Source organism: Myxocyprinus asiaticus, chromosome 22 (assembly GCF_019703515.2).
Source record: "Myxocyprinus asiaticus isolate MX2 ecotype Aquarium Trade chromosome 22, UBuf_Myxa_2, whole genome shotgun sequence".
In the NCBI taxonomy this organism is placed as follows: Eukaryota; Metazoa; Chordata; class Actinopteri; order Cypriniformes; family Catostomidae; genus Myxocyprinus; species Myxocyprinus asiaticus.
Window position 1 is genome coordinate 11102860 of NC_059365.1, and position 27539 is coordinate 11130398.

Here is a 27539-nt window from a genome sequence, read left to right on the forward strand (position 1 = left end):
GTCATGGTTGATTTATTTATAAAACAAATATTTAATAAAACACTTTCTGGATGAAAGTGAACATGTCTTTGCCTGTGCCCTTTTTTTGTCATAAAATGACCCATAAAATGGTAAAGAAAAAATATTTTCAAAAATTCCTCAGACAATTACTAGCAATATTTCAAATTAGGGTTTTTATTTCTTTTATTTAAAAAAAAACAAACAAAAACAAAAAAAAAACAAAAAAAACAATGCAATTTACATTTACAATATGAACAGGACCATAACCACCACAAGGGCCCTTCCTGACCCCCATATTGATTATTCGGTTACATCCTTGTACAAAGTTACAAAATATTGTCAAAACTGTTCAATGCAACCAAAATAATCACTTAATGTGTGCCTGTAATACCCCCTTTTAAAGCAATGAGGTCAGCACAGATCATTTACAAAAAAACACAAATTGTCACTAAAAATAAGAGACTTGGACTACAGAAAAAGAGACAATCCATTTTGTGACAACTTTTTTTTATAATGAGTTGACCCATAATGTTTAACCTCCTTTGTACATACTACCAGAATTGTGTTAAAGGAAACACTTATATTAGTAAAAACAACTAAAAACAAAATTACAACAGTTGACAGCTGTTGTGGTAATTACAGTATATGACAAATTATCATCAGTTTGTTATTTCTGAGACCCTTGATGCATCAACACAAAATATTAGCATTTCAGTGATACTATTGCAATATCTTTGCAGTGCTCACAGTAACATGTGAAACAGTAGGCTAAGAGTGGAAATGCATATGTATATTTTAAGTGTATAAAAATTAACTAGAGAGCAACGTTTTATTGGGGCCAGAAAGTTCTATATCCAATTTGTCTGTGACAAGGACAACTAAAATTGCTTGGGCTGATAAAAGTCCTGCTTAAATTAAGAATTGCATTAATTTATTTATTTATTTAAGAAGTGGGGGGAAAATACAATTTAAAACTACAAATAAAAGCATGTTTTTATTTGCAAAGCTGTTTACTTTGCAGAGAGGAACAAAATTATTATTTTAATGAGGTATACAAAAAATACTAATTTTTAAATACAATTTCAAGTATAAAAATGGAATAATAATAGTAATAATATATTTTGGTATATTATTACATTTGGCATTTGTCAGTGATAATTATTTTAAAATATTTATAGAGTGTATTTTACATATTTTTATACTGTATATTAGGAACAGCTGTACTCCTACTTATTTATGCGATTATCTAATCAGCCAGTCGTGTGGCAGCAGTGCAGTGCATAAAATCATTCAGATACGGGTCGGGAGCTTCAGTTAATGTTCCATGAACCATCAGAATGGGGGGGGGGGGGAATGTGATCTCAGTGATTTTGACCGTGGCATGATTGTTGGTGCCAGACAGGCTGGTTTGAATATTTCTGTAACTGCTGATCTCCTGACATTTTGCCTGAAAGGAAAGCCATAATACACATATATATACTATATAGAAGTGTACCATGGCTTCCCTTTCAGGTATTCACTGGTAGCTTAAAACATTACAACAACAACATTTATTTATAAAGCAAAGAGCTAGATAGAGAAAATGAAACACAATAATAAAGAGGAAAAATATCAAGAATAAAAACAAACAGCATATACATAAAAATCATAATCAATAAACATCCATCATTTAAACATTTTCAGAAGCTAAAGAATAAAAATATGATTTAAGGGGAGATTTAAAAATAGCTAACAGTGAAGGGGCCTGGGTAGCTCAGCGAGTAAAGTCGCTGACTACCACCCCTGGAGTCACGAGTTTGAATCGAGGGCGTACTGAGTGACTCCAGCCAGGTCTCCTAAGCAACCAAATTGGCCTGGTTGCTAGGGAGGGTAGAGTCACATGAGGTAACCTCCTCATGGTCGCTATAACGTGTGGTTCTCGCTCTCGGTGGGGCGTGTGGTGAGTTGTGCATGGATGCCGCGGAGAATAGCGTGAAGCCTCCACACACGCTATGTCTCCGCGGTAACGTGCTCAACAAGCCAAGTGATAAGACTGACGGTCTCAGACGCGGAGGCAACTGAGATTGTCCTCTGCCACCCGGATTGAGGCGATTCACTACGCCATCTGGAGGACCTGGAGTGCATTGGGAATTGGGCATTCCAAATTGGTGAGAAAAAAAAAGCTAATGATGAGGCAGACCTCACGTGATAGGGCAGACTATTCCAAAGTTTGGGTCCAGCCACAGAAAAGGCCCAATCACCATTGGATTTACATCAACAACAGGGGACAGACAAAAATAATTGACTGGAAGATCTGAGCGCTCTGGTTGGAGAGTAAGGGTGGAGAAGGTCAAAAATGTATTTTGGTGCAAGACCAAACAATGCTTTATAAACAAAATATTAAAATCAACCATGATTTTAACAGAAAGCCAGTGAAGAGATGCCAATATGACCTCTTTTTTGACCCTGTTAATAACCTGGCTGCCGCATTTTGAACAATTTGTAAGCGAGATAAAGTATATTGAGAAAGGCCATTGTACAGTGAACTACAATAGTCCAGCTGCAATGTAATAAGAGCATGGATCACAATTTCCAGATCTTTACTAGAAAGGAAATGTTTTAGTTTTGCAATAGATCTGAGATGGAAGAAGCTTCCCTTAATAACAGCACTAATCTGTTTATCAAAAAGAAGCGAAGAGTCAAAAATGATTCCAAGATTCTTAACTTTCCTAACTGGACCTAACTGGGCTTTCAAGACAGGAGAGGAAGACATGGGACAGCCTAAAATCAACACTTCAGTTTTACCTTCATTTAACTTTTAATGTCTTCAAGTCACTTCAGCAGATTCTCAAAGGGGCAGTTAGTGTCTGGTGTAACTGGAAGGTAAAACTGGGAGTCATCAGCATAGCAGTGATAAGCGATATTATATTTTCGAAAAATGTAACCCAGTGGAAGCATATAAAGGGAAAACAATAATGGACCTACAGTGCATCCGGAAAATATTCACAGCGCTTCACTTTTTCCACATTTTGTTATGTTACAGCCTTATTCCAAAATGGATTAAATTCATTATTTTCCTCAAAATTCTACAAACAATACCCCATAATGACAACGTGAAAGAAGTTTGTTTGAAATCTTTGCAAATTTATTAAAAATAAAAAACGAAAAAAATCACATGTACATAAGTATTCGCAGCCTTTGCCATGACACTCTAAATTGAGCTCAGGTGCAACCTGTTTCCACTGATCATCCTTGAGATGTTTCTACAACTTGATTGGAGTCCACCTGTGGTAAATTCAGTTGATTGGACATAATTTGGAAAGGCACACACCTGTCTATATAAGGTCCCACAGTTAGTGCAATGTCAGAGCACAAACCAAGCCATGAAGTCCAAGGAATCGTCTGTAGACCTCCGAGACAGGATTGTATCGAGGCACAGATCTGGGGAAGGGCACAGAAAAATTTCTGCAGCACTGAAGGTCCCAATGAGCACAGTGGCCTCCATCATCCGTAAATGGAAGAAGTTTGGAACCACCAGGACTCTTCCTAGAGCTGGCCGCCTGGCCAAACTGAGCGATCGGGGGAGAAGGGCCTTAGTCAGGGAGGTGACCAAGAACCCGATGGTCACTCTGACAGAGCTCCAGCATTTCTCTGTGGAGAGAGGAGAACCTTCCAGAAGAACAACCATCTCTGCAGCACTCCACCAATCAGGCCTGTATGGTAGAGTGGCCAGACGGAAGCCACTCCTCAGTAAAAGGCACATGACAGCCCACCTGGAGTTTGCCAAAAGGCACCTGAAAGACTCTCAGACCATGAGAAACAAAGATTGAACTCTTTGGCCTGAATGGCAAGCGTCATGTCTGGAGGAAACCAGGCACCGCTCATCACCTGGCCAATACCATCCCTACAGTAAAGCATGGTGGTGGCAGCATCATGCTGTGGGGATGTTTTTCAGCGGCAGGAACCGGGAGACTAGTCAGGATCGAGGGAAAGATGAATGCAGCAATGTACAGAGACATCCTTGATGAAAACCTGCTCCATAGCGCTCTGGACCTCAGACTGGGGCGAAGGTTCATCTTCCAACAGGACAACGACCCTAAGCACACAGCCAAGATAACAAAGAAGTGGCTACGGGACAACTCTGTGAATGTCCTTGAGTGGCCCAGCCAGAGCCCAGACTTGAACCTGATTGAACATCTCTGGAGAGATCTGAAAATGGCTGTGCACCGACGCTCCCCATTCAACCTGATGGAGCTTGAGAGGTCCTGCAAAGAAGAATGGGAGAAACTGCCCAAAAATAGGTGTGCCAAGCTTGTAGCATCATACTCAAAAAGACTTGAGGCTGTAATTGGTGCCAAAGGTGCTTCAACAAAGTATTGAGCAAAGGCTGTGAATACTTATGTACATGTGATTTTTATTTTATTTTTATTTTTTTATTAGATTTCAAACAAACCTCTTTCACGTTGTCATTATGGGGTATTGTTTGTAGAATTTTGAGGAAAATAATGAATTTAATCCATTTTGGAATAAGGCTGTAACATAACAAAATGTGGAAAAAGTGAAGCGCTGTGAATACTTTCCGGATGCACTGTAAAATGGATCCTTGAGGGACACCACAAGATAAGGGAGCTGAAGAAGAGGAAAAAGTACCTTAATTTACAGAATAGGTCCTATCTTTCAGATAGGAAGCAAACCACTGCAAGGCCAGACCCTGGATGCCAACCATACACTCAAGGCATTTGAGAAGGATGTTGTGGTCAGTAGTGTCAAACGCAGTGCTGAGATCCAACAAAACTAAAACAGCGTATGAGCCTGAGTCCAGAGCAAGCAAGATATCATTTGTGACCTTCAATAAAGCAGACTCAGTACTGTGTAAGGATCTGAAACTGGACTGAAACGTGTCTAAAATGTTAAAAGTGTTCAGGTAAGAGTGAAGCTGTGAATAAACGACTCTTTCCAAACGCTTGGAAATAAAGGGCAATTTAGAAATTGGCCTGTAATTACTTTGCATTACTGAATCAAGATGTTTTTTTTGTTTTTTTTTTTAACAAAGGTTGCACAACTGCATGTTTAAAACTAGCTGGAACTAGTCCATTAGCTAGGGAGCTATTAATTATAGCCGTCACGCTTGGTCTAACTGTCTTAAAAACATCTTTGAAAAGACGTGTAGGAAGAACATCAAACTTGCAACCAGAACATTTCATCGTTGAAATTACATCAGCTAGCTGGGATGGGGAAACTGGTTGAAAGTAAGACACACAGCTGGCAGGTGGAAATAACTGTGGAAATGCCAACTTAGAAGGTACAATAGTAGAATTGATATTTTTTATTTTCTGAATAAAAAACAAAACAAAAAAAAAAACAACAATTCACAGGTCTCAGTGGAAGCATCGGGAAAGACATTAGTAATAGGGTTTAAAACAGAATCAATTGTCTTAAACAAAGCTTTGGGTCTATTTGCATTATCAGCAATTAATTTAGAAAGAACTTTGATTTTGCCTCTTTTACTGATGTTTGATAATTAAGTAAGCATGCCTTTTAGAATACTATATGAGACCTGAAACTTGTCCCTTTTCCACTTTCTCTCCACTTTTCTACATTCTTGTCTGAGAGTGCAGGTGACATCATTTTGCCAAGGCAAGGAGGCACCCTTTAATCTCCTTGGCTTAAGCGGAGCAACACTGTCAAGAGTAATAGAAGACGATTTATTAAAAGCTTCAACCAAATGTTCAGTATCCGTATCATTAGAAACATCGTCTATGAAGTGTGATAAATAATAATCAGAAAATAAGTTGGTGGTGGAGGAATGAATAGCACGGGAATAATGTAAAGGCTGAGAAAAGGTGGGTAAAGGACATGGGCAAACAGAAATACCAGCATCAGAAACTTCCAAATTTAAAACATTAAAACCATGAGACAGCACAAGATCTAATGTATGACCCAAATTAAGCATTGGACCATAGACTGATTGTACAAAATTCAAAGACTCTATAAATGATACAAATTATTTTACCAAAGGTTTGGATGGACAACAGGGATGAACATTAAAAATTACAGTTAGACCATAGCAGAAAGGTTAAGCCATAAAATATAAACAACTTAACAAGTCCCATAGGGCAATTATCATGTGCCAATGAACTTCACAAAAACTATTGGTTTTGTGTGTTTTTAGTGTGTGTGCACTGGTGTGGAACTGTAAACACCTTCCATTTAAATCCCATACGGAGATCCATTCACAAATCATGTTTTACTACAACACCTGACAGATTGTCTGTGCCAAATGATTTTCCAAATGTGCAGTCAAGATATTATGCTTCCTATGATATATTTTAATTACCCAATTCTGTCTAACGGCTGCCATGCTTGCCAAATGCAGATTCATGTAGACAAGTGTGGATCCTCTTAATATGTTGATGACAAGAGCATCTACATCTGATGTAAATGCAATCATGAAGTACAGACAACATCTGCACGCTGTCTGCATTTTAATATTAGGTACACTATATTGCCAAAAGTATTCGCTCATCTGCCTTTAGACGCATATGAACTTAAGTGACATCCCATTCTTAATCTATAGGGTTTAATATGACGTCGGCCCACCCTTTGCAGCTATAACAGCTTCAACTCTTCTGGGAAGGCTTTCCACAAGGTTTAGGAGTGTGTTTATGGGAATTTTTGACCATTCTTCCAGAAGAGCATTTGTGAGGTCAGACACTGATGTTGGACGAGAAGGCCTGGCTCGCAGTCTTCGCTCTAATTCATCCCAAAGGTGCTCTGTCAGGTTGAGGTCAGGACTCTGTGCAGGCCAGTCAAGTTCTTCCACACCAAACTCGCTCATCCATGTCTTTATGGACCTTGCTTTGTGCACTGATGCGCAGTCATGTTGGAACAGGAAGGGGCCATCCCCAAACTGTTCCCACAAAGTTGGGAGCATGGAATTGTTCAAAATCTCTTGGTATGCTGAAGCATTCAGAGTTCCTTTCACTGGAACTAAGGGGCCAAGCCCAGCTCCTGAAAAACAACCCCACACCATAATCCCCCTCCACCAAACTTCACAGTTGGCACAATGCAGTCAGACAAGTACTGTTCTCCTGGCAACTGCCAAACCCAGACTCGTCCATCAGATTGCCAGATGGAGAAGCGTGATTCGTCACTCCAGAGAACGCGTCTCCACTGCTCTAGAGTCCAGTGGCGGCGTGCTTTACACCACTGCATCCGGCGCTTTGCATTGCACTTGGTGATGTATGGCTTGGATGCAGCTGCTCGGCCATGGAAACCCATTCCAAGAAGCTCTCTATGCACTGTTCTTGAGCTAATCTGAAGGCCACATGAACTTTGGAGGTCTGTAGCGATTGACTCTGCAGAAAGTTGGCGACCTCTGCGCACTATGCGCCTCAGCATCCTCTGACCCCGCTCTGTCATTTTACGTGGCCTACCACTTCATGGCTGAGTTGCTGTCATTCCCAATCGCTTCCACTTTGTTATAATACCACTGACAGTTGACTGTGGAATATTTAGTAGCGAGGAAATTTCACGAATGGACTTGTTGCACAGGTGGCATCCTATCACAGTACCATGCTGGAATTCACTGAGCTCCTGAGAGCAGCCCATTCTTTCACAAATATTTGTAGAAGCAGTCTGCATGCCTAGGTGCTTCATTTTATACACCTGTGGCCATGGAAGTGATTGGAACACTTGAATTCAATTATTTGGATGGGTGAGCGAATACTTTTGGCAATATAGTGTATACGCAGGGCAGATTTTCATCTCTACCATGTGGGTATCATATCAGGGAACCAAATCTGGACCAGATATTTTGAGACCTCAATGTGGATCTTCATCTTCACAAATTCCATAAAACCGCTGCAGGTCACCTCACACTCACCGAGACCAATGGCTGTGAGGCTTTTGCAGCGATCTGCAATATGGATCAACTCTTCATCAAGTGGCTCCAACCCATTTGCGCACACAACAAGCTCCACGAGACGTGGGCAGTTCAGCCCAATACGCCCCAGCATGTCTTTACTGACCGCCTGACCGAAGTATAGGTGTGTGACGGGCATCTCCTCGTGAAAGAAGGGCTTGTGCTCCTCCTCGTACAGGAAAAAGTACATGACAATGTTGACCTGGGGCGAGTGGCGGATGAGGGCATCACAGCTGCTCTTTTTGATGGTGTGGAACTGGTTCTGGCCTAGGTTCTCGCTAACCACATCGATGCGCAGGTGCTCTAGGTGTACGTGTTTCTCAGAGGAGAGGGACAACAGTAACTTGTCACTCAGCAGGTGGTAGTTAAGGGCCAGCTCCTGCTGGCCATGACACTGATCAGCCACACAGAGGATGCCTTGATGGGCAGGAAATGACACGGTGAGACTGTGCTCATAAATAAGTGTAAGTAATTACAGGAAACAGAGTGTTCCCTGTGTATGTAAATTCATAATATTGACATCATTAACATTAGTTCATGCATAGGCAAAAAGACAGAACAATATGTGGATTTTGGAGGTTATAGGGTGAATCTCACAAAACCTGTCAAGAACATGCTTGGATTAAATTTCACAGAAAAAACAAAAAAAGAAAGAAATAAGAAATAAGAAATATTATTTTACTCAAAGAATATTAAACCTATGCAGGGCCAAATATTGTTTAAAGCACCATTCTCGGTTCAATACAAGTTAAGCTCAATCAACAGCATTTGTGGCATAATATTTATTACCACAAACATTTATTTTGACCTGTCCCCCCTTTTCTTAAAAAAAAAAAGAAGCAAAACTCTGGGTTATTATGAAACTGGGCACTTACAATGGAAGTGAATGGGGGCCAATCCGAAAACCTTAAAATGCTCACTATTTCAAAAGTATAGCCACAAGAGGTAAACAATATGCATGTTAACATGATTTTAGTGTGATAAAATCATTTATTGACCTTTTCTGTGTAAAGTTATACTCAAATTTACAACTTTGTTGCCATGACGATGTAATGTCAACAAACCCTAAAATGATTGTAAAAATGATGATTTAAACAACTTTACAGCTTAAATACTACACAATTTTTAACAAAAGAATTAATACAAGTGCTTTTATAAAATTAAATTTATAATTTTATAGGCTATGCTTATATAGGCTATAATTTTTTGCCTTCAAAACCTCCAAAAATTGGCCCCATTCACTTCCATTGTAAGTGTCTCACCGTAACCTTGATTTTTGCTTCCTTAAAAAAAAAAAAAAAAAGTTGAAATTTTTTGTGGTAATCAACATTATGCCACAACTGCAGTCGATTGAACTTAAAGGGATAGTTCACCCAAAAATTTAAATTCAGTCATTGTTTACTCACCCCTGTGTTGTTATAACCCTACATGATTTTCTTTGTTTTTGTTTTTAACACAAAGGGAGAAATTGTGCAAAATGTTGTGCTCAGTGATGTCATACAATGGCAGTTTATGACCACCTATTCAAGCTTCAAAAGGACAAATAAAAAATAGAAAACAAGTGATCAACAGAATGTACCATCGCTTGTCACTGTTGGTTTGGACAAAATCTCTTATTACTCTGACTACGATAAAATATACCTTTTATCACAAATCGTTTGCCGTCAGGTTAGGACACGGTGTGACTGTGACTGCCTGTAGGCTCTATTTGATTTCCGAATACTCCGTTCAAAAATACAAGGCTGGGCATAGAAATGCATCAATTCTTCGACTACAAACTCTTCAGACATGTTTAGTAGTTCTGTTCTGTTTTGTGTGCAGCTGTGTTGTGCTCTGTTGTCGCTGCCATTGTGGAGGACCTGTTTTTAGATAAACAAAATGAGTTTTCACTTGAACGTCCCAATGTCGCGAGGGGGCTACGTAAACTGTTGCTCTCGTGCCCTATCATGAATGCGTACCGGAAATCAACGGTCAGTGAACATTTTCAATAAATAATACATTAGATTTCGGTTTGTTTAGCACGAAACCTTATCGTATGCTTTCATAACAATCATGAGTCTCATGGAATAATTTATTAGACTTCTGAATTATACTTTTGTGTCCTTTTGAAGCTTGGAGAGGTAGTCACCATAAACTGCCATTGTATGACATCAGTGACCACAACATTTTCTCAAACTTTCTCCCTTTGTGTTAAGAAAAATAAAGAAAGTCCTATGGGGTTAAAACAACAGAGGGGTGAATAAACAATGACTGAATTTTCATTTTTGGGTGATCTAATCCTTTAACTTGTATTGAACCTGGAGTTAAAGATTTTTTTGCAATGTGACATTATTTTCATGACAATTTAGCACAATCTCTTCCCCAATACTCATTACCATAATGCAGAAAAATTAAATAAAACATCTCATTGTAATTACAGTAATGTTAAAAATGAATGAAGTGAAATTATTATTAAATTATGATAAATTAATTATCATTCAACAATTTATTAGTTAGTATTTGTTGTACTGCCTTTTTGTTGATTTAAATAAAAAATGTATTACAGTACAGTTTGTGTATAACATTATAAAGAATCACCATTGAGAATACAGAATAAACAACTTTAAGCGCAGTGTTAAGTGTAATCTTAATACAATGGAATCTAATAATGTTTAGTCAAGCCATTACATTTTAAATTCTTGTAATCAGATTAGTTAATACAGAGACTTTTAATTAAGTTATTTACTATAAAGTACTTTATGTGTATTTTTTAAAATATGATTTATGTAAAACACATTTAAAGCATTAATTGTCTGTTTTACAGCTGAAGGGTTTGTGTAACTTGCACTGTTAAGAGTAAAGTAAAACATTAGCATGCATTTTGGTACAACATTTTATGGAGAAATGTGCTTAAATGTCATTAAAATAATTTTACAATGCAAAAAAAAAAAAAAAAAAAAAAATCTTAATGGCCATAAAGAAAGCTTCTTTTCATTATGTAAAAATCTGCATAACTTTTTTTATGTTTATGTGAGATTTGTGCGAATTTATTTTATCAGGGTCGTCAACCGGTGTGTCATCAATTTTAATAGAGGACATTGACTTAGAATTTACAAACACCACCGTCAGAGCGGACACGAAGTGTGACTGAAAACAGACCAGACATGCAAAGTAAGTGCCGCGGGCTTCTCATATCCTTTAAATAAAACATTATTTCATGAAGGTCAAGCAACTGTGGTGACAAGCCCATACTGCAAGGAATGCTAAATGTATTGCTGTCATCTGGTTCATTTTCAAACATTATTACCCAATAATTACATGCACTACATTTCTGCATCAATTTAAACCTTTTCCTGTGGTGCTAATGTGAGCAGTGGACATGGGTTCTGGTCCCATGGAAACCAGAAAGTAATTGTGTCCACATAAACAATAAGCATGATTCGAAAATTCAAATTACAAACATAGTATAATATTTACAAACCAGGGGCTGTATTACAGAAAAATCCTATCTTAAATCTTAAGATAAGATCTGACAATTGAAATCGCCACTTAATGGATAAGATTCTACAGGATGTTTCTGTATTTTTTTTTTCTCCCCAATTTGGAATGCCCAATTTCCAATGCGCTTTAAGTCCTCATGGTGGCATAGTGACTTGCCTCAATCTGGGTGGTGGAGGACGAATCTCAGTTGACTCCATGTCTGAGACCGTCAATACGCGCATCTTATCACGTGGCTTGTTGAGCATGTTACCGCGGAGACGTAGCGTGTGTGGAGGCCCACGCTATTCTCCGTGGCATCCACGCACAACTCACCACGCGCCCCACCGAGAGCGAGAACCACACATTATAGCGACCACGAGGAGTTACCCCATGTGACTCTACCCTCCCTAGCAACTGGGCCAATTTGGTTGCTTAGGAGACCTGGCTGGAGTCACTCAGCATGCCCTGGATTCGAACTCGCGACTCCAGGGCCCAGGCCCCCAGGATGTTTTTGTATTATGGCCCCTGACATCTAGATGTTTAGATGGTTCTGTAGATGTCTTAACAGTTGAGCATTAGAATTCAAAACCATGAGTTTTAATTCCTTCCACTCTTCTGGAAAGGCTTTCCACTAGTTTGTACATGGCTGTAGGGATTTGCTCCCATTCAGACACAAAAGCATCAGTGAGGTCGCTGATGTTGCAGTCTGCATTTGAATTCATCCCAAATGTGTTCAATGAGGTTTAGGTCTGGGCTTTAAGCATGCCAGTCAAGTACTTTCACACCAAACTCAGTAAACCATGTCTATATGGACCTCACATTGTGCACTTTGTCATTTCATGAACAGAAAGGAGATGGCATAGGGCATTGTTCATTGTCATTAACAGAAAAAGGACCCTTCCCATTCCCCAAATGGTTGCCACAGATTTGGAAGCTCACAGTTCTCTAGAATGTCATTGTCATTGTATGCTGTACGCAACATTAAAGGAATAGTTCACCCAAAAACGAAAATTCTCTCATCATTTACTCATCCTCATGCCATCCCAGATGTGAATGACTTTCTTTCTTCTGCTGAACACAAGCAAAGATTTTTTTCACTATCATATTGCTTCAAAGAAATGGATTTAAACACTGGAGTTGAATGGATTACATTTATGCTGCCTTTATATGCATTTTGGAGCTTCAAAGTTCTAGCCACCATTCTATTTGTATGGACCTACAGAGCTGAAATATTCATTTGTGTTCAGCAGAAGGAAGGAAGTCATACACATCAGGAATGGCATGATGCCAAACCTATTATTTAGGAGAGACTTCATGCAAACTCTTATGTGATCCTCATCGTCCCAAAATCAATGCTTTCAGAGGACTTTGCCTATTATGTTACAGAGTCACTGTGTTCAATAAACACACTGTAAACAGATCATTTCCATGTATGGTGAAATTTTAGGACACTATCACACCTGTGCCCTACCTTGAAGCTCACGTACTGCAGGTGCTGAGCATGTCTTTTGATGATCTGCTGGATGAGATCTGGGTGCGTAGAACTCAGGTAAGATGTAGCTGGCTGGTTCAGCTCAAATTCAAATTTCCTCCAAAGGTCTGGGATGTGAAAGACATCGTTCCATCGGCAACACACGGACAAAGCTCAAGCCTGGTCTACCAGAGACAAGTACTGGAATATTTGCAGGTCGACATGCAGTGGCAGGTTGCCCCAGGTTTCTTCAGCGGGCTTCTCTGAGGTGAAGGAACCCGTTTGGATGTAGATCGGAATGGCACTCTTGACTCTCTTGATTCTGCCCTCTGTGGGGGTGAAGCTCTGACAATTTGATCATCTTCGTTTCATCCTGTTAAAATAAAATACTCAATTGATCACTTTAGAGTATGCTCATATAGCTTTATAAATCTTTAGATTTTAAAACAAGCAGAACATACAATGCAGTCCTCCAGCTGCTAAAAAAGAAAAATATAATTTTTGTAATTTACTTTACATTTAGCTTTATTTACCTGTTATTTATGCTTTTATCCAAATTGACTTACAGCACATTATAGGAGCAGTCTTTATATGTAGACGTATACTGTATACTCTATCTATCTATCTGTCTGTCTGTCTAAATTAAATCTTAAATAAACAAAGTTTGAGGATTTTGAAAAATGTAAATCAAAGATAATTTATACAAATGAGGAGAAAATATTTAAGATCCTGCACTATTTCTAGGTCACCAATCAAATGTAAATACAGTATATGTACAATGTGACATGACATTGTTAAATTCTTTATATAAAAGGTCAGATTTCTTGGCTTCCAATGAAGCACACAAGATGCTCTCTGGAATATACTGAATGCTCAAATTATTCTGGTATAACAGATTATCAGATTTAGCAAAAACGAAAAAAGTCCATGCTGCCATTAAAGCAAAAGGGGGACTTAACAAATAGGCCAACTAATACATTTAATTTTTCTATTAAACTTTTCATATAAACTGTTATGCTGATAATACAATATGCAATGAAGAATTGTATTAAAATAGAAATTAATACAAAATAAAGCATTTTCACTAGTGATCTTAGACTTTCATGTACTGTATGGCTGTGTATTCATAACCTGTATGTATGCAGGCCTATGTATGTATGTACAGTATGTATATGTATATGTATTTATGTATGTATGAATGAATGTATTCATTCTAAAAGCATATTTAACATTGACAATGACACTTTTTGCTAGTCAAAAATCTATGTTTTTACGCAGTGTTTTCTCTATACACCTATAGCCTATATAAGCATAGCCTATATGTTATTAAACTATACAGCCAACAAATCATCTGCAACAAAAAACATATATTTTCAAGATAACCTGCAAGAGAGAGTCAACCATATCGCTGTACTTGACCACAAATATATACTTATTGTTCCAGGATTCTTCGTCAACAAAGGCAAACCATCCCAAAAACAGTATGATTTGCTTTGCTGTGAAGTTTTACCAAATACAACTGAAGCAGTGGCTGTGTGTCTCTCAATTTCTTGTAAACAAGTACGTTGGCAGTTGGCACGTGAGCACGAGAAAACATGGATTTTACACGCATGCATTATCAACCCCTTGTATCTGAGCGTGCTTCTCAAATGTACCCCCATTTCAACTAAATACTATCCAAATAAAGTATATTTGCATTTTGAATAATTCATATTTAAAAGCATCTAAAGCATTATTAGGTAAATGCATGAAATTCTATTTTGCACATCATGCACATTCTTTTTTTTATTTTTTTATCTTATTTCATTGTATGTATATATTATTTAATATATATTCAATAATATATTATGAATATAAATAAAATAAAAATACCAAAATATGAAAAGAAGGTGAATGTGCACACTGGTGAATGTAGGTGAATGTCACTGTGCGAAAGTAGGTCAGTGTGTCAAAGAGAATCGTCACCCTAAGCCTGTTGACAAGGCAAGATCTCATATTTGTGTGAGCTGCATATCTGTTCTCATACAACTAGTTCTTCTGTGTTTTCATGGTTTGTTGGTCTAAACATGGCAGAAACAATTTTGTTGGCAGTAATTGTGTTTCTAACATGAAAGCAAACCCCTCAGCAAACAGTTCAGTTTGAATATGTTTTTTCCTCATTACATTATCAAAGAAGATTAGGTCTCTGTTTATTAGTGTAGTAGGCTAATCAACAAGATATTAGAACAAAATGCCAAATAAAAAGATATAAACCAGTAGGCTCACAGGTTTTACAGTAAATGACTAATGACTCTAAAGAGGTTGTATCAGGTTATAGAGCAGAACTATTAAATTAAAGGGGCATTCACCATTGTATTGTTTTGTAACTGAAACAAACTAAACATCAAGGAAACTGAGGACAAGCAACACTTTTTGTTGCTATGTTTATGGAACAATTGAATTCCTGTGGGTTGTACAGTACAATCATTTTAGCCATTAGATTATATACAAAAAACATCACACACAAAACATTGTACACAAATATGCCACACAATACTCGCAAAAATTGCATTAGGTTTGAATTAAAGTTCCAAAAAAATAAAGGAATATTTCACCCAAAAATGAAAGACTCCAGTTGTTAAATCAATGTCTCCTTAAGCGATCCAGTTCCATTCCTTTTGACTGTCCATCTTGACAGCAGTAGTCTTATTGACGATCATGATTTCAAGCTCGATTACACTTCCTAATGCTTGGTGCTAGATGGTGCAATAGGAAGTGTAATCGAGCTTGAAATCATGAAATCATTGCTTCAGAAGACCTTGATTAAACCACTGGAGCCTTATGTATTACCATTCACTTGCATTGTGTGGAACTACAGCACTGAGATATTCTTCTAAAAATCTTCGCTTGTGTTCAGCAAAAGAAAGAGCGTGAGCTAATGATGAGAGAATTTTCATTTTTGGGTGAACTAACCTTTTAGATATTGAACTGTTTCTCACCCACACTTATCATATCGCTTTTGGAGATATGGATTTAAACACGAGGAGTCTTCTGGATCACTTTTATGCCGTCTTTAAGTGATTTGTGGAGCGTCAGATTTCTGGCCACCATTCACTTGCACTGTAAGTACCTACAGAACTGAAATATTCTTCTAAAAATCTTCATTTGTGTTCTGCAGAAGAAAGAAAGTCATATACATCTGGGATGGCATAAGGGTGAGTAAATGATGAAAGAATTTTTATTTTGGGGTGAACTATCCCTTTAAAAGGCCATGGTTTTTCTACAAATAATTTTAAAGGATATGAGCGGATATATTCTTAATTTACAACTGGCCAGTAGATGGAGCTGTTACTCTTTGGGCATAGTACCCAGCAAATTTAGAATATAAAAAAGCTTTGCCAAGACACAGCATCCCACCAGAATTCACAAAATTTTATTCTGATTTAAGACAGTTTCGAACAAGGTGTGTGAAGCCAACATACAAAACAACTGCTAGAGATAACAAATATCTTCTAATACTGAGACACAGCCATTGTGACAACTAGCTGTCCTAGAGGGGGTCTCCTCACCCTTTACCTAATCAGACTGCACCATAACTCCTGATCTATTTCAAACAAGGGCGTAGGTTTGGTTTGAAAGTTGGTAGTGACATATAGCAAGTATAATATTCAGAAAGTTGGTATTAAGAAAATGCGAGAAAGTCAGTCTGGTAATATATGCAAAATAACATTATTACCTCATATAACAAGAATAATTTCTTACAGTATTTCTCTGCCCCTCCATATTAAATATTAACAAAGTCTGTCTAGCAAGTCAGGCTATTTCCAGTCATGCCAGTGCAGCTCCTATCTAATTAAATGGAAAAAGACCAAAATCTCCTAAACTGAATTTTCCCTGCTTGTATAGCTAATGCACATGCACATTCTAGAGTTGATTGACAGGTGATGTCTGTATATAAAAGGTGATTGCACTGATCTATCTATCTATCTATCTATCTATCTATCTATCTATCTATATATATATATATATATATATATATATATATATATATATATATATATATATAGTAGATCAGTGGTTGATTGGCTCTTTTATCTGTAAGATAAAAGACTTCCTTTCTACATCCGTTGACCGTTGGGAGTTCAGAGCGCATTGATTGAGTGTTCCAATTTCTCCCATTCATTTTAATAGAAGTGGCCCATCTCTGCTAAATAGTCTCTAATACTAGCCTAAAGAATAAAAAAAAAAAAAAAAAAAAATTAAGAATTGACCACTGCACAGTAAAAAGGAAAAATGTGATATGCGATAAAAACTTGGATAATATGCAGCGATATGGGATGCGATAAACCTAAGGTTTTTGGGTCAAAATCAAATGTCATCTTTTTCAAAAAGATTTACCTCGAGAAAATAATATCCAAGGGACATAAAGTGACATTGTGTAAAATGTTTTATCCAGCATAAAAAAGGAAATCTAAACAAAGGGTAGGCTAAATTAACAATTTACAAGTGTAAAATGACATCACAAGATGAACAAATTATGGGGAGGATGGAACATTGGAACATTGACATTTTCCCCACTTTCTACTTTCTAACTCCCCTCACTCCCACATAATCTTTTCTCATACTGCTTATTTATATGTACTTACATTTTTATCTGAAAAAATAGGCCTCCTGAACAAAGTAGGTTTTAGGCTTAGCCTACAATTAATGACTTTTTTTTTTTTTTTTATCACAAATGCCTTCTTTTATTGACAAAACATTATTTTCTAATCCTGACGCTCTTCTTCAATGTGCAAAATAAAACATTTATTTATCTTAAAATCCTGCACCTCTGAACATAGTCGTTCAATTTTTAAAGAGTCTTAAAAATTTGTCTTGGTGACAGGAGTTTCCAGTACACAACAATACAACAACAGCAACTAGACTTTTAAAAAACAGTTAAAATTGAAAAAAAATAGATAAATATTGAAAAGAAAAAAGTAAATATAGAATACACAATAGACAATATATATATATATATATATATATATATATATATATATATATATATATATATATATATATATATATATATACACACACACACACAGATATGTATATACACACATACACACACACACACACACACACACACACACACACACACACACGCATACATACACATACATATATACATACACATATATATGAATCAGAAGATCAGTATCAGTTTATTGCCAATTATGCTTACACATACAAGGAATTTGTCTTGGTGACAGGAGCTTCCAGTGTACAACAATACAAAAACAATACAAAAACAGCAGCAAGACATAGATAATAATAAAAATAAAAACGAATTATACACATATGTACAGACACACACATACATACACACACACATACACACAGGTAGTGCAAATCTAATACAATCTTTTTTTTCAGTGGAATGAAATGGCAGAAGAGGTTGGATGTGTTGGACAAATATAAAAAAATACTAAACTGTGTATTGCAAATAGTTATTGCCCAATGGGGCAATTTAACTGTTCATGAGATGGATAGCCTGAGGGAAAAAACTGTTCCTGTGCCTGACGGTTCTGGTGCTCAGAGCTCTGAAGCGTCGGCCAGAAGGCAACAGTTCAAAAAGGTAGTGGGCAGGGTGAGTGGGGTCCAGAGTGATTTTTCCAGCCTTTTTCCTCATTCTGGAAGTCTATAGTTCTTGAAGGGAGGGCAGGGTGCAACCAATAATCCTCTCAGCAGTCCGAACTGTCCTTTGTAGTCTTCTGATATCCGATTTCATAGCTGAACCAAACCAGACAGTTATAGAAGTGCAGAGAACAGACTCAATGACTGCTGAGTAGAACTGTATCAGCAGCGCCTGTGGCAGGTTGAACTTCCTTAACTGGTGAAGGAAGTACAACCGCTGCTGGGCCTTTTTCGCAATGGAGTCAGTGTGGGTCTCCCACTTCAGGTCCTGTGAGATGGTAGTGCCCAGGACCCTGAATGACTCCACTGCTGCCACAGTGCTGTTTAGAATGGTGATGGGGGACAGTGTTGCGGTGTTCCTCCTAAAGTCCACAATCATCTCCACCGTTTTAAGCGTGTTCAGCTCAAGGTTGTTTTGACTGCACCAGACAGACAGCTGTTTAACCTCCCTTCTGTATGCAGACTCATCGTCATCTCGGATGAGGCCGATGGCAGTGTGTCTTGGCGATGCAGTCGTTGGTGTAGAGGGAGAAGAGTAGTGGGGAGAGCACACATCTCTGGGGTGCACCAGTGCTGATTGTACAGGTGCTGGAAGTGAATTTCCCCTATCTCACATGCTGCTGCCTGTCTGTCAGAAAGCTGGTAATCCACTGACAGATAGACGTGGGAACAGAGAGTTGGTGTAATTTAGTCCAGGGAATAGCTGGGATGATGGTGTTTGAAGCCGAACTAAAGTCCACAAAAAGGATCCTTGCATATGTCCCTGGTCTGTCCAGATGTTGCAGGATATGATGCAATCCCATGTTGACTGCATCATCCACAGACCTGTTTGCTCGATAAGCAAATTGAAGGGGATCTAGAAAGGGTCCAGTGATGTCCTTCAGGTGGGTCATCACCAGTCTCTCAAATGACTTCATGACCACAGACGTCAGGGCGACAGGTCTGTAGTCATTAAGTCCTGTGATTTTTGGTTTCTTTGGGATGGGGATGATAGTGGAATGTTTGAAGCAGCATGGGACTTCACACTGCTCCAGTGATCTATTGAAGATCTGTGTGAAGATGGGGGCCAGCTGGTTAGCACAGGATGCCGAAGGGGGCAGCGATATGCAGAAAAGGACAGTGGACCGATTTCTCTTCCCAGTCCACCCCTGATCATTCATTGGGCTGCATTCAAAACTCATCACATTGTTTTACTTTTTGACAGGAAATATTTTGCACACGAAGATTATGCTTGTTTAAATCTAATAATTTCAAGGACTGCACGTAAAATTCCAATGGAAATCCACCCGTGTAATCTCCAGAAAAAAATCCATATATTTTAAATCTTACAAATGACTGTGACTGGTGCGCCCTGAACAGCGTTGAGAACAGTAACAGATGCCACGTGACAACACCGTTTATATGCACCGCTTTAGAAGAGGTAGGACAATAATTTACTCATTAATAACTATAATAATGACATTTAATAGAATACAAAAATGTAGTATAAAGTTAAAGTATTTTCTATATGGTAAAATTGTCCAAATGTTGTTCAGACATTTCCGAAAGTTGATTGGAACATATCCCTATCATCCATAGGCTACCAAAATTTACCTCTGACAAAATTATTAGCAAACGAAAATAATAATGTAAAAAGGTAATGGAAAGTCTCTGTCATGATTAGGGGTGGACTGGGAAGAGAAATCGGTCCGCTGTCCTTTTCTGCATATCGCTGCCCCCTTCGGCATATCGCGGAGCGTTTTGTGGACAGTTCTGCATAAGGCAGCGGCTCATTTCAGCTTATCGCGGCTGGCCCGCACGGTTCTCACGATGGCCAGACCGCCCCTGATCGGCCTCAAAATGCGTCGGCCCACCGGGAAAATGCCCGTTATGCCATATTACCAATCCAGCCCTGATTGAAAAACATACATGCTTGTGTGTCCCATCAAAGCCCTTAACCTAACCCTAACTTCTCAGGATGTCATGTCAAATTAATTAATAAATAAATTTACATAAAATGAATACATAAACAATTGCTATAACAAAGTGATTCTAAATAAAACAGCAAGGAGTCATAGTTTGTCAAGAATCCAACTATAATATTTTTGAGATGATGTAGTAAGTGCAGTGATCAAAAATAATAAACATGTCTCCAGCACATTGAATTTTAAAATGGAATATTTCTTGTTCATTTTTTTTTCTTCATTTTTTTTTTTAAAGAGTCAACCTCTTTTTTTGTAATTTACTGGTAGATTTGCTTTTTTTGATTTTGTTCAGATAATACTTTTTCAGTTTCCAGTGGTTTATTTCTTAATTCATTGAGATACTTTCAGACTGTGACAGCATCATTTTCCTCACAACACGCAGGATACGCATTATTGAAACCCTTGAATCTGCCACGACAACATTCAGGTCTGCGCAGTTTGAAGCGGTGGTTGATGTTCTCCAACAATTCACGAAAGTCGTACGTTGTTCTCCTTGTGCCAGTGTGAAAGCGCAACATTCCGCATGGATTTAACAATCTCCAGCGCGACATCTGTAAGAATACATTCTCTTGCTGTATGTAGACATTACACACTTTTATTTTTATTTCGATGTGGGCATATTTTTATTTTTTTTTTAAATTGAGGACGTAAATCTCGCAAAAGACTGAGGAAAGTCTGCCAGCTAACTGATGCTGGTGTAGAAAAGTGGCAGTAAAACTACACTAACAAGTGTGAATCACATCATATGAGACTTAAAACATCTGCTGCTGTGATACTGGATCGTCACATCGCGTAAAGGTAAATACAAAATCCTGTCTTGTGCTCTTTACATCTGCTTTTCACGTTAGCTTGATGGCTTCTGAGACATATTGCGTGTGGATGTTTTATAACATCAGAAAATGACTCTGAAAATCTCTGCCCGAACAAACAATAGGCTAATGTACGAATGAGAAGATTTACAAGTGTATGTAATTAATATTTTATTACATGCCAAAGCATTATGTCATTAATAATATGTAGTATTTGAGACGAAAACTCAGTTGAAGTTGTAGCACTTTTGCAATTAAGTTTTTATTATTGAGCAATCATTTGTATGACGTGTTATAATGGCAGTATAATGGCATTATTAATCAATTATAATTGTGATTTTTCATAGAGCTGATGTCACACTTTTTTTTTCTTGTGGTGTGACTAAGAAGAGATAATGAAATTAAATGACCAGTGTGGGTCCATCATGAAGTTTATATATATATATATATATATATATACTGGCGGCCAGAAGTTTAGAAAAATGTACAAATTATTTGAGGTTTCGGAAGGAAATTGGTATTTTAATTCACCAAAGTGGCATTCAGCTGATCACAAAGTATAATCAGGACATTACTGATGTAAAAAACAGCACCATCACTATTTGAAAAAAGTAATTTTTGATCAAATCTAGTCAGGCCCCATTTTTTCTAGAAACTCATCAGTCAATCATTGTTTTGAGGAATGAAGGATATACAATGCTTGAAATTGCCAAAAAACTGAAGATTTCCTACAAAGGTGTATACTACAGTCTTCAAAGACAAAAGACAACTGGCTCTAACAAGGACAGAAAGAGATGTGGAAGGCCAGATATACAACTAAACAAGAGGATAAGTACATCAGAGACTCTAGTTTGAGAAATAGACACCTCACATGTCCTCAGCTGACAGCTTCATTGAATTCTACCCGCTTAACACCAGTTTCATGTACAACAGTAAAGAGAAGACTCATGCAGGCCTTATGGGAAGAATTGCTAAGAAAAAGACACTTTTGAAACAGAAAGAAAAGGTTAGAGTGGGCAAAGAAACACAGATATTGGACAACAGATAATTGGAAAAGAGTGTTATGGATCTTAACCCCATTGAGCATTTGTGGGATCAGCTAGACTGTAAGGTGCGTGAGAAGTGCCCGACAAGACAGCCACATCTATGGCAAGTGCTACAGGAAGTGTGGGGTGAAATGTCACCTGAGTATCTGGACAATCTGACAGCTAGAATGCCAAGGATCTGCAAAGCTGTCATTGCTGCACGTGGAGGATTTTTTGATGAAAACTCTTTGAAGTTCTGAATTTTTTTTTCAAATTGTAATGGTAATTTTTCACGTTATTAATATCCTGACTATACATTATGATCAGTTGAATGCAACTTTGGTGAATAAAAGTACCAATTTCTTTCCATAAGAGCAAAGTCTGTACATTATTCCAAATTTTTGGCTGCCAGTGTCTGTATATATATATATTAAAGTTTTATGTGAATTTTTTAAATCCCCTTTTCTCCCCAATTTTGAAATGCCCAATTCCCACTACTTATTAGGTCCTCGTGGTGGTGCGGTTACTCACCTCAATCCGGGTGGCGGAGGACAAGTCTCAGTTGCCTCCGCTTCTGAGACAGTCAGTCCGCGTATCTTATCACGTGGCTCGTTGTGCATGACAGCACGGAGACTCACAGCATGTGGAGGCTCATGCTACTCTCCGCGATCAAAGCACAACTTACCACGCGCCCCATTGAGAGCGAGAACCACTTAATTGCGACCATGATGAGGTTACCCCATGTGATTCTACCCTCCCAAGCAACTGGGCCAATTTGGTTGCTTAGGAGACCTGGCTGGAGTCACTCAGCACGCCCTGGATTCAAACTCTTGACTCCAGGGGTGGTAGTCAGCATTTGTAATGGTAATTTTTCACGTTATTAATATCCTGACTATACATTATGATCAGTTGAATGCAACTTTGGTGAATAAAAGTACCAATTTCTTTCCATAAGAGCAAAGTCTGTACATTATTCCAAATTTTTGGCTGCCAGTGTCTGTATATATATATATTAAAGTTTTATGTGATTTTTTTAAATCCCCTTTTCTCCCCAATTTTGAAATGCCCAATTCCCACTACTTATTAGGTCCTCGTGGTGGTGCGGTTACTCACCTCAATCCGGGTGGCGGAGGACAAGTCTCAGTTGCCTCCGCTTCTGAGACAGTCAGTCCGCGTATCTTATCACGTGGCTCGTTGTGCATGACAGCACGGAGACTCACAGCATGTGGAGGCTCATGCTACTCTCCGCGATCAAAGCACAACTTACCACGCGCCCCATTGAGAGCGAGAACCACTTAATTGCGACCATGATGAGGTTACCCCATGTGATTCTACCCTCCCAAGCAACTGGGCCAATTTGGTTGCTTAGGAGACCTGGCTGGAGTCACTCAGCACGCCCTGGATTCAAACTCTTGACTCCAGGGGTGGTAGTCAGCATCAATACTTGCTGAGCTACCCAGGCCCCAACAAAGTTTTATGTAAATTAAACATTAAACTTTTTATGTATGTAAATAGAAACACAGGCTTGTGATTTAAAAATGTGTAAATATTGATTAATGCAAGTGTACGTTGCTTTGGTCACATATTCGGTCTCTAGAAGAGACATAGGCTAGTTTAATTAAAATGTGACAGTAAAATTCAGAGGATGTTATGAAAATTATAAGCCAAGTCTTGTTAACAGTTTGTGAAATTGGCAGGCTTAACAATAGCAAAAATGACAAGAAAGTACCATTTTTGGACATTCACCATGGTAGAATTTGAATTACCTTAAAATACCATGAAAATACTGTGGTACATGAATATGGTAAAAATTCAGTACCATGTTATTACCATTTGATTCCACTTCTACTTTTTTATGAGAGGCAAAACTGTTCCATTGTCCTAAGCTTGTATGTTGTACTGCATTTTCTGACCACTTGCTTCTCACCTTGTATCAAGGTTTCGCAGAGTTTTCTTTTGCATTTCACATCTACAACAAGAAAATATTGTCCATTTATTTGTACATAAGTTTAACTATTAATTGTCTTTAGTGATTAAAGATGAATTCTAAATATGCACAATGCATAACACCTCACTCTTCTGAATCACTTAGAAAGCAGCTTATGTGTCTGGTGCTGGATACTTTGTCATTTAAGTTATTCAGTCATGTTTTTACATACCCTCCTGTTTTCTGCGATCTTTCAGAGCTGGTATGGCGATGAACACTAACCTGTGTTGCGTTACTCTGGGGGTGGAGGGCATGACCTGTGGCTCCTGTGTCCAGTCCATTGAGGGGCGAATTGGTGGTCTGCCAGGTGTCATTCATATACAGGTGAGGGTTAAATCACATCTTATTAACACTAAGGTAACATAAGTAACTTGGAAGGCTGTGCATTCATTTATTTATTGTGATTACAATGTGTATTATTATCTTTAATAGTGATACACCAATATATTGGCTGATTTGGCCATTGTGAGATTACTGCTATTGGCTGATAACTGTGCCCACTTGACCCATAAAAGGAACATTTCAGGTTCAATACAAGTTAAGCTCAATCGACAGCTTTTGTGGCATAATGTTGATTACCACAAAAATACATTTCAGCTCGTCCCTCCTTTTCTTTAAAAAAGCAAACATCTGAGTTACAGTGAGGCACTTACAATGGAAGTGAATGGGGCCAATCCGTAAATGTTAAAATACTCACCGTTTTAAAGGTATAGCCACAAGGCGTAAACAATATGCAAGTTAACGTGATTTAGTTTGATATAATCCCTTACTAACCTTTTCTGTGTAAAGTTATAGCCAATTTTACAACTTCTTTGTCATGACAACGTAATGCTGTAAATCCTTAAACTCTAAAATGACCATAAAATAACGATTTAATCAACTTTACAACTCAAAAAATACACAAGTTTTAGCAGAAGAATTAATGTGAGTGCTTTTATAAAATTATAAGCTTCACATTACTGTCTTTTAACCCTCCAAAATTTGGCCCTATTCACTTCCACTGTAAGTGCCTCACTGTAACCTCGATTTTTGCTTTTTTAAAGAAAAGGAGGGATGAGTCGAAATATAATCAACATTATGCCACAAATGCTGTTGATTGAGTTTAACTTGGATCGAACCCGGAATATTTTTTTAACAGAACTGACCCTCTCCAAATACACATTTACTTTTATATAATATATTTATTATATACAAGTTCACTGATCATACATGATACGATCATATTTGTTATCCAGATCTGGCCATATGTTCAGGTTTACTATTACTGTAACACATTCAGAACTTACTGTTCCAGCTGATGGGTTTTCCCACAAGAATCATGAGCATAAATTTCAGCTTTTGTCCATAAACAAACAAATATAAACCCAGCTGGCCCACAGATTACATTTCCAGGTCTCCTTTTTCCATGAATCATTGTATGATTCTAAACACCAGGGCTCTTTGGATGGCTGACAAAGCAATCTGACAGCAATATAAGCCGGTAATAACATTTACCAGAGCCTCCCCTCCAGCAACTGTCCTGTAATTGAACAAATCCATTTGTAATTTGAACTTCGAGACACAACATAATTGTTGTTAATTCATCCTGCCCTTTTCCTTAAAACACAGTTAGCGCTGCAGACATGGGTCAAGCAAGCAGGTAATTTAATAAGCTGTTTGTCTAAGATGCCTTTTTAACCTTTGAAAAGCAGGAGCTGACGGTATTGCTATTGACCAAAAGTGCCAAAAAATGTCTTTGTTAAACACAGAAACAAACAATATGGTGCTGTCTAAGAGCACAGTCAATTCCCTATACACAAAAAGGAAGCTTTGTCTAGATTGTGCTTATTGTGCGGAAACAGACTTCATGTTGTAGTCAGGGTTTAAGGGTCACATGATGATATGAGTGAATCACTAGTGTAAGCTGCTTGAGGAATCACATTCGCAGCATGAGACACATTTATTTGCTTTGAAGCTAAAATGCAAGTGTTGCACTATGTAATGATTTCATGAGTTATATTGTGCAAGCAAAAGCATGTGTCAGTTTTAGTTGCTGGAATGGCACTGTTCAACAAGTTGCTTTTATTGGGCAATTTAACTTGTGAACAAATTTATAAGACCCAGATCGGCACCGTAGGTGTCTCTGGAGTGGAGAAATTCAACTGTGTTTGACCAAACTCCCCACAATCTAGAAATCTCAAATGCAAGAGTTATGCTGTCTAACTTGTTGGCATGCTATATTGTTACTACAGTAGAAAACAGGTGTTGTTAATGGGTTGTGCCTGCAACCCCTTCAGCTGTTACTATAGTCACCATGTATATAATGCATTTATAAAACCATTACTAGATAATAAGAATATTGAGGACGCAAATGTTCATTAAAGGGTGTTCACCCAAAAATGTAAACTCTCTCATCATTTACTCTTATCTCTGATCCCTCATGCCATCCCAGATGTGTGTGACTTTCTTTCTTCAGCTGAACACAAACAAAGATTTTTAGAAGGATATCTCTGCTCTGTAGGTTCATACAATGCAAGTGAATGGTGACCAGAACTCCAAAAGCTCCAGAAAGGAGATAAACTCATCCATAAGCATAAAAGTAATCCATAAGACTGCAGTGGTTTAATCAGTGTCTTCTGAAGCGATCCAGTTGATTTGGGGTGAGAACAGACCAAAATATTACTCCTTTTCACTGTACTTCTTACTGGCGATCATGATTTCAAGATAGATTATACTTTCTATTACAGCATCTAGCACTCTGTGCATGCATCAAACACTAGTAAGTGTAATTAAGCTTGAAATCATGATTGTGCCTAGAGACTGCAATGGCAAGATATACAGTGGAAAGGAGTTATATTTTGGTCTGTTCTCACCCAAAACCAACTGGATCGCTTCAGAAGATTAAACCACTGGAGTCTTATGGATTACTTTTATACTGACTATATCTAGTTTTTGGTTCTGGTCACCATTCACGTACATCATATATAGACCTATAGAGCTGAGATATTCTTCTAAAAATCTTTGTTTGTGTTCAGAAGAAAGAAAGTCATACACATCTGGGATGGCATGAGGGTGAGTAAATGATTAAAGAGGTTTTTTGGGGGGTGGGGGGGGGGGTGAACTATCCCTTTAAAACATTATAAGCATGTAAACATTCCATGTTTGGAATGTTGTATTGACAAGGTTCTAATGGTCATGGAAGATCTGGAAATATCAGGGGTTTTTCCAATTATGTTTACCAGGTTTGGAAAAGTCATGGAAATTAATCAAATCTTAAAAGT

At 37.9% G+C, this 27539-nt stretch overlaps 2 protein-coding genes across 2 annotated transcripts in view; one reads left to right on the top strand and one right to left on the bottom strand.

Annotated features, from left to right (window-relative positions):
- Positions 1 to 7748: 7748 nt before the first annotated feature.
- LOC127413169 (F-box/LRR-repeat protein 3-like) lies at positions 7749 to 11319 on the bottom strand. The gene is made up of 4 exons (XM_051650050.1): positions 11230 to 11319; positions 10930 to 11029; positions 10705 to 10738; positions 7749 to 8349 (listed from the first exon to the last, which is right to left on the bottom strand). Exons 1-4 carry the CDS (start codon positions 11317 to 11319, stop codon positions 7749 to 7751), a joined length of 825 nt encoding a protein of 274 aa, XP_051506010.1.
- Positions 11320 to 20929: 9610 nt separating this feature from the next.
- LOC127413221 (copper-transporting ATPase 1-like) overlaps positions 20930 to 27539 on the top strand; it is a 29653-nt gene continuing 23043 nt past the window's right edge. The window contains exons 1-3 of the mRNA XM_051650173.1: positions 20930 to 21011; positions 21103 to 21256; positions 24477 to 24603. Coding sequence (XP_051506133.1) covers positions 24484 to 24603 — 120 coding nt within the window. The 5' untranslated portion in view covers positions 20930 to 21011; positions 21103 to 21256; positions 24477 to 24483. The remainder of the gene's footprint in view (positions 21012 to 21102; positions 21257 to 24476; positions 24604 to 27539) is intronic.